The 7,756-nt window shown below is 46.8% G+C and overlaps 2 protein-coding genes across 4 annotated transcripts; both read left to right on the forward strand.

The window, feature by feature from the left end:
* The first annotated feature begins 654 nt into the window (after positions 1-654).
* LOC127327498 (uncharacterized) lies at positions 655-3,839 on the forward strand. 2 transcript variants are annotated; one of them, XM_051354269.1, is made up of 2 exons: positions 655-921; positions 1,127-3,839. In XM_051354269.1, the coding sequence occupies exon 2, from the start codon at positions 1,159-1,161 to the stop codon at positions 3,670-3,672; it is 2,514 nt and encodes an 837-aa protein (XP_051210229.1). In that variant the 5' UTR covers positions 655-921; positions 1,127-1,158; the 3' UTR covers positions 3,673-3,839. The 2 variants fall into 2 exon arrangements, with proteins under 2 accessions (XP_051210229.1, XP_071681071.1); XM_071824970.1 differs by having other exon boundaries at positions 1,132-3,839.
* Positions 3,840-4,775: 936 nt separating this feature from the next.
* LOC127327499 (F-box protein At1g11270) lies at positions 4,776-7,509 on the forward strand. Of its 2 annotated transcripts, none has more exons than XM_051354270.2 (3): positions 4,776-5,095; positions 5,534-6,979; positions 7,077-7,509. In XM_051354270.2, the coding sequence occupies exons 2-3, from the start codon at positions 5,563-5,565 to the stop codon at positions 7,193-7,195; spliced, it is 1,536 nt and encodes a 511-aa protein (XP_051210230.1). In that variant the 5' UTR covers positions 4,776-5,095; positions 5,534-5,562; the 3' UTR covers positions 7,196-7,509. The 2 variants fall into 2 exon arrangements, with proteins under 2 accessions (XP_051210230.1, XP_051210231.1); XM_051354271.2 differs by having other exon boundaries at positions 5,550-6,979.
* The last annotated feature ends 247 nt before the right edge of the window (positions 7,510-7,756 follow it).

A 7,756-nucleotide genomic window follows, 5' to 3' on the forward strand; every position in this document is an offset into this window, starting at 1 on the left:
ACGGATCCGACAGCCTGGGAACCAGAGCCAAATCCAGCTGTGGGAGTTAGTTGTTGAGGCGGACCGACCACGCCAGCCGCTGGCAAAAGCTTGGTGAGGTCCATGGGGCTAGATCCCGGTGAGCCGCAGCGCCGAAGAGCGAATTGGGCGGGAGATCGAAGGCGGCGCCAGCGTGAACGTGGAATTGGGGAAAACTTAAATGTCCCTCACACGTGAACGGCTAGAGTTCGGCCTTCCAGGCGGCGATAGGGTTTGGGAGACGGTTTCTCCGCGTATTGTATAAATAAATAGGGTTTAGAGTGTAAGCCACTCGGCTTTATATCGCTTTGGGTGTGGGTGGAGCTGTAGCCTTTTGACGTTGTATCGGCTATCGGTTTTTTCTTCTATGTGATTGATATGTCTTCCGGAACGTATTTTTGAAAAAAGTATAAATAAATGCAGCTTTTATGTATTTACAGATTTCGCCAGAGCCATCTATGTTTAGAAAATTGAAAACTATAGGTTTTTCTTTTGAGGATGAAAAGTATATGTTATTATACAATTTTTACGTGTTTACCGTCTCTTCTCCGATACTGACAGGGAAGAAAATCTTATTTTAGCTTCGTAATTGAATTTTGGAGGTGTTTATAGGGTAAGGTGTGTTGCCTTTCACAGCAAAGAGAAATTCCAATAGGGATAGGTTAGCCGGCTCATCGCCCCTTCTCCAGTACTCCGTATATGGTGGCCGCGCGATCCCAGAAAGAAAGATCAGTTCCAGCCAAAGAGAAACGATCTGAATCCAATTCCAACATGGTTTGCTCGAATCCTTTGCCCGGACCCCGCTCGTCTTCCTCCCGGACACCAAATCGCCAAAAAGCGGAGGAGGAACCCCGACAGTGGTGGTCTGTCAGGACTCGGGGCACAATTCGATTCCTCTTGCTTGTAAGCAAACCCTTGTTCCCCTTTTTCTCTCAAGCACATCTCCTAGATCGGTGGACCTGAGTTTTCGTCGTGAACATCGATCTGAATCTTTGACCATATACAGTCAGGCGCATCTCCTCGTTTATCTTCTTAATTTTTTCTTGATTTTTTTTCATGAAATTGAATGCATCGTGAAGTTTCGCTAAAACTGTCGGTTTTACTGCAGACCAGATCAATCCCAATCGGCCGCACGCCGGGATGGGCACGATGCCTGGCAGCAAGAAGAAGAGTGCCATGCCGCCAATGCCATCCTGCGGCACGGTGGTGAGCAACAAGAGGAAGATGGCTGCTGTATCCGGTTCCGCGGCGTCGCTCCCGGACGAGATGGTTGAGGAGGTGCTGCTGCGGCTTCCCGTCAAATCCATCGTACGCTTCCGGGCCGTCTGCCGCTCCTGGTCTGCAATGTTCTCCTCCGAGGAATTCTGCTGCCTCCACAGGGCGATGCTGGCTAATGCTGCACCGACAGCAACACCAAAGCTACTGTATGTCTCACCTGCAGCAGGATTTGACTCCACGGCCATGTACTCATGCTCGCCATCGGACCCCAGAGATAACCTATTGTTCACCCTCGACTGTGCCCGCGGCAACTTTGTGGAGGTAGTGACGCCCGCGCCGTGCCATGGCCTCACCCTTCTCTACGATGCTGTTCCGCCGGCTTACTACATTTGCAATGCGGCCACACGGGAAGTCACGCGCCTGCCGCCTTACCTTGACATGAGCCGCAGGTCCTCTGCTGGACTGGGATTTGATGCCCGGACAAGGAAGTACAAGGTGGTGAGGCTCATCAATGCAAAGCCCAAGGAGAAGGAGATGATCAAGTGTGAGGTGTACACAGCTGGAGGCGGGTATGGGGATCGCTGGAGGCCAGCTACCAGAGAGGTACCCTTTGGGATGCGCAGGTTTGTGCTTGCTGCTGTCGCTAATGCTGCCAGGCACAAACTACCACCTGTGTTTGCGAACGGATCTCTGCACTGGTTGGTCAACCCTAAATCCTTCCTCAGCTGGCCTAGAGCTGCTGTCATATCCTTTTCAGTCGCAGAGGAGACGTTCACATATTCCCGATCACCGTCATTCTGGGCATCAGAACAGCACCAGCCTCCCTTGGCCAGGGTATCAGTAGAGCACCTAGTGGAGATGGATAACCAACTGTGTATGGTCCGAGACCTTCGCAACAATCCTAATTGTAGCACTTTGGAAATTTGGAAGCTGCTTGATTATAGCTCTGGTAACTGGTCACTGAGTCATCAAATTGATTTGTCATGGCAAGTGGCAAGAGATTTTTGCGAGCCACAGATTGTAAGAGTTATTGGTTCTGTTGGCAATTGCAGGTCAGTGAAGAAGATTATCATCGCTACTAGCAAGCGCATGGTTGATCAAAAGTTCGAGAACAAGGTTCACTCCTATGACCCTAGGTCCAAAGCTCTAGAGACCATTCTTTCAGTCAGAGAGACACACACATCTCGTATAACCAATACCCCTAGTTCAAGATTCGGTTTATTCGAAGAGAGCCTTGCTGCAGTTCATAAAACAGATAGAGAGATAGCGTTATCATCTACCCTGGCTAAGGCGACTAAAGAGATCCTCCTCCGCCTCCCAGCCAAATCAGTCATACAGACTAAACTTGTCTGCAAGCAGTGGCTCAGTTTGACCGAAAGTCAAAGCTTCATTCAGTCGTACCTTGAACATAAGAACATGGATAAAAGACCAAAGGTCATGCTTGTTGGCAAGGGCACTGGACAGTCAGGCTTCAGTTTTGCTCCCCTGAATAGATGTCTTCCAGAAGATCATAGGCACATTGTGCTGCTTGATACAAAGATGGTTTGCTCGAAGCCTTGCCACGGTCTGAACCTGATAAGCACCGAGGAAAATGACTATCTCTACAACCCATGTACAGGTTTCCACAAGGTGTACTGTAACCAGGCGCAGGCGCAAGCGGAACAACATGCTTTTGCAGTTGGCAACAAGAATGTCGGATTGGGCTTCGACCTCTTGACTTGTGAGCATTTTCTCGTGGAAATCTTCTACAAGCTAAAGGACTTTGAATCTCGTCAATATGCCTTGACATGCGAGTTATGGCGGTGTAAATCCGGAGGTTACGCCCAAAATTCTCTGGTCCCACCTCTACCTATGAATGATATGCCACCCGCCTATCTTGAAGGGATGTTGTACTGGATGAGCGAGCCAAGGTTGGGACAGAAGTATGAGCGGGCCATTATCTCTTTCGACATTGCTACAAATGCTTTTGGTGTCATCCCTTGCCCTCCATGCATTGCAGTGTGGAATGGAAGATCTCATCAGCATGCATTTGTGGTAGAGCTGGAGGGAGTATTATGTGCTGTTCTAGCGGATCCAGTTGGGAACAATTTAGATATATGGAAGCTAAAGCATGGCGAATGGTGCATAGCATATATAGTTCACTTAGAAGCATGGCCTGACTATTCCCTTGAGACAAATGTTGTGGTGCCATTAGCTGTTGATCCTGTTGATGGAAGGATCCTGCTGAACACTGGGAAGAAATTAGGTTTATATGATCCAGTGGAGCGAACAATTCAGAATCTGTGTTCACTTGATGGGGCTGTCGCATGCTCTAAAGACCAACAATCAGCCGGGAAACCAAATATTATGGGCAGTGAAATTAGGCCTCTTGTTCCTATGTTATATGAGGATAACTTAGCGTGTTATCCCCGTGTGGACAAAACAAGATGGATGTGATACATTGTCAGATGCCAACCCTTCAGTCTCATATTGTCCTGTTATCTTGGGCATCTTCTTTCTAAAATTATTGATAGTAGTATGCTAGTGTGTTGGGAAACTGTAAACACCAGTTTTTGGTAGTGTACTATTGTTCATTATATTTATATTAAGCATATTTCTCATTCTGCATGTTGTGGGTAGTCTGAACTACTATTTGGCTTTACGAATCAGGAGCCATGTTCAGTAGTCATCGAGCTACTTGTCAAATCAGTGTGTGTTCTTATAACTATATTATGTACTCCTAAACTTCTGTTGATTGTACTTGAATTTCATCAGATATCCCCGAAGGGACATTCTTATAGTTGAATTGAAACAATGCTAAGTAGTTGTGCAACAGGTGACAGAAGGTTTCCAATTGCGTAGAAAAATCATGATATCTTATCAATGTCAGTCAGACGTACAAAAAAAAAATGGTTCTATTTTCAAGTCAATAAAACAATAGTCTTCTCCTCTGCAAGAAGACATTAGGTGTCCAGTGATCTGATGCGAATGCTGAGCAGTGTATTAAGTAGTGAACTTCTGTTGATTCTTATAGTTGAGTTTTATCGGATGTCCCCGAATGGGGCCCTTCTTATATTTGACTTGAAACAATGTTAAGTACTTGTGCACAGGATCATACACCTAGCTTGATTCTGGTGTTGCCTGCCCCTGTAATTTAGCTTTTCTATATCTCATTAATAAGTTCTGATGAATAGTTGGATGCCGTTCTTGTTGTGATCAGTCTAAATTAATGTTATGCACGACTGTATTGCGAGTTACTTATATGAGCAAGTACTAGCCGAGTCCTGGAATCTGTATTTTTCATTTTTGACCTGAGTTTTTGTAATCGTGTTTTGCCGCGAAAAACCAGATCTGAACTCAGGTGTAGATACTCCCGGTTTAATATTTTTTTTATAAAATTAGTAAATAAATTTAAAAAAAATCTGAAATTTTTGGACAATGAACATGAACAAGTGTTCTAACTACGCACCAAAAATCTCTGAGAAAAGACATATGTACTGATGTATGCAAAAAAAAAACGATAAAATGCGGTGATATTTCTCACATCACTCCTATTAGTGATCTCATTTTTTTCTAATCATAGTGATTTCGTTGGCACCCTGGAACACTCCTAAACTGACAAGGTGCTTCCAATCCAGCAGCTCGAACAGTTCCTTGAGGCTGCACCGGGGTTTGGAGGAAGATCTTCGAGTGGGGTCCGAACCAGTTTCCTCTCGCAAGTTTGGAATACTCCAATCTCATCCCCAACTCCTTGATATAAGCAAAATTCGAGTCCTTCCGTGGCCGAGCCGCCGCCGTGACCCCAGCTTCGCCAATCTTCCGAGCTAAGGAAGGGTTGCTCGCAGGCGTCCCCCTTCTTCTTCTCCAGCGGATTCGATTGGTAAGGAAGCCCTACCTTGCTCGCATCTGTTGTTCATTTTTTTGCTGTCAGACAGATCTCGTTTTGCTCCAAGCCAGATCTATCTTGCTCGATCTGACCCCATTCAGTTACTGTTGCTGTTACATACGGTGAGAGGGCTTCTTCAAATATATTTGAGCTCATCTCTTTCTCTTGTTCACTAAGATTGATAGCATTCATTTTATTATTTCAAGGTAAAAATAAAATATGGTTGATCTTGCCTGTTCGTTTCAGAACAATATACAAATATATAACACTGAAAACTACTATACTGTATGTATTGACCAAGATGCATTGTATTTTGGTGCGTATGGCCATCAGCTAATAGTACTGATAGCAGTCAGTTTATATGATATTTAAACAAAACTTGGGGTTAAGTCCAGCCTAAAGCTTATATGAAATTTCACTGACATCCCTTAGGTTGATTTCACTGCAGGCCATCTTGGTCGATGGATGCGAAGAGGAAGAGTGCCATGCCATCCTGTGGCGAGGCTGCGAATATGACGGTGGAGGTCTTCCAAAGCAACAAGAGGAAGAAGCCCTCTGTATCTGTTTGCACGCTGTTGCTTCCCCATGACATGATGTTGGAGGTTCTACTTCGGCCCCCCGTCAAATCAGTTCTCCGTTTTCGGGCCGTCTGCCGCCCTTGGGCTGAGCTCTTCTCCTCCAAGGATTTCTGCAGCCTCCACATGGCGGCCTCTAAGGTGCTGCCGCCAGCACCAAAGCTACTGGTGGTCTCGCCCACTTCAAGATTGGACTCCAGCGCAGTGTACTCATGTTCACCGTCGGGCCACAGAGATGATTTACTCTTCACCTTTGACTCTGCCCGCCACGACTCCGTGGAAGTGGTGACACCCTCGTCATGCTGTGGACTCACCCTTCTGTTTGATGCTTCTGCGCCAGCTTACTATGTTTGCAATGCCGCCACACGGGCAATTACTCGTCTGCCACCACACCGTTATCCTAGACGCGATTACACCACCGGACTGGGATTTGATGACCAGACAAGGGAGTACAAGGTGGTGAGGTTGATCAATGGGTATAACCATGAAAAGGAGGCTGTCATGTGTCATGTGTACACACCGGGAGTTGATTGTTGGAGGCGAGCGGCTGGTGGTGTACCCTTCAGTTTGTCCCAGTTTGTGATTTCTGCAGTTGATCATGCAGTGCTGGACAAAATACCACCTGTGTTTGCCAATGGATTCCTGCACTGGCTAATCTGTCCTACTTTTAACCTCAAAACGCCAAGAGATGCTATCATATTGTTTTCTGTTGCGGAGGAGACCTTCAGATCCATCCGTTCGCCGCCGTTCTGGGGACCAAGAGAGAACAAGCGCCCCTGGTCCCAGTCAGAAGGGGAGCACCTGGTTGTGATGGATGACCAAGTGTGTATTGTCCGGAACCTTCGCAACGGAACCCCTCATGGAAGCGCCCTAGAGATTTGGGGACTGTTGGATTATGACTCTAGTGATTGGTCGCTGAATCATCGAATCGATTTGTTCGGGCACATCAGAAGAGAATTAAGTGACCCACAGGTTGTGAGGGTTATTGGTTCTGTTGGCAATTGCCGGTCTGGGAAGAAGATTATGATTACTACTAGCAAGCACTGGGTTCATGAAAAGTTTCAGAAAAAAGTTTACACATATGACCCTAGGTGTCAAGTTCTACAGTGCATTCATTCTGTCACCGAGACACACACCTCTCCTTCACACTTGATCCCTGGTTCAAGATTCTGCTTATTTGAAGAGAGCCTTGCTCCAGTGCATAAAACAGATGAAGACCTTGCTCTGCCATCTACCCTGGCTAAAGCAACTATAAAGAAGCTGCTACTCCAAACTGAATCAGAGATACTGCCCATGTTCCAGTGTAAGTTAAAACTGAGTCTAGATAAAATTATGTTCGAATTTCAGTTCGTTCTTCAGGGAACAAAAAGATGGTAAAAGTAAAGATATATCTTTTGCAGGTTATTTGCGGGAACTTGCTAGCGGTGGCGAGGGCGTTTATGAAGGTTCCTCTACGAAGCTTCCTCGACGCCGTCTCATCATCCCTGCGCCGGTGGTTGCCAATCTCCAGGATTTTTGATCTAGGGATACCTTGATAGATAAGAAGCGATCTCTGATAAAGCACCTAGGTGAGTCAATAGCATAAAACCATCACTTTGATGGTGAAATTTACCATCTACCACCACTTTACGTTCGCGGAACAAAAAACCACCAGATTTTGACAGGTTTTTTACGGAATGCCCTAAACGTCGATTTAAAACGAATTGACAGTAGATCTGGCGGGTGGGGCACATTGCCAGGCTGAGGTGGCATCACAATTAGTGAACCTGCTGACGTGGAGCTAGGTCGCGCATATCAGACTAAAATATAAAAAAAAAGCAAAATCTGAAAAATAAAAAATGGGAGAGCACCGGATCTCCACTGCCGTCCTCAGCCCCCCCCCCCCCCCCCCCGCCGTCGGGCTCGCCGGCGTCCGCCCGCGCATGCCTTAAGGCGAGGTAGGAGGTACTGGCACAGCACCGACATCCTCCCGCGCCCGTAGAGTAGGGGACGCGAGCAGGAGCACACCAGCGGCGGCGCTCGGCACCCCACGCGCGTGAATGCAGCAGGGATGCGCTCCTGCCCTCACCGAAATCGTCCA

This window comes from Lolium perenne, chromosome 1 (assembly GCF_019359855.2).
Source record: "Lolium perenne isolate Kyuss_39 chromosome 1, Kyuss_2.0, whole genome shotgun sequence".
Lineage (NCBI taxonomy): Eukaryota > Viridiplantae > Streptophyta > Magnoliopsida > Poales > Poaceae > Lolium > Lolium perenne.

Excerpts from the sequence above, each read along its gene's own strand:
- LOC127327499 (XM_051354270.2), top strand. The coding sequence starts at position 5,563 with ATGGATGCGAAGAGGAAGAGTGCCATGCCATCCTGTGGCGAGGCTGCG. Across the intron at positions 6,980-7,076 it reads GATACTGCCCATGTTCCAGT|GTTATTTGCGGGAACTTGCT; the intron begins GTAAGTTAAAAC and ends TATCTTTTGCAG.
- LOC127327498 (XM_071824970.1), top strand. The coding sequence starts at position 718 with ATGGTGGCCGCGCGATCCCAGAAAGAAAGATCAGTTCCAGCCAAAGAG. Across the intron at positions 922-1,131 it reads CAATTCGATTCCTCTTGCTT|ATCAATCCCAATCGGCCGCA; the intron begins GTAAGCAAACCC and ends ACTGCAGACCAG.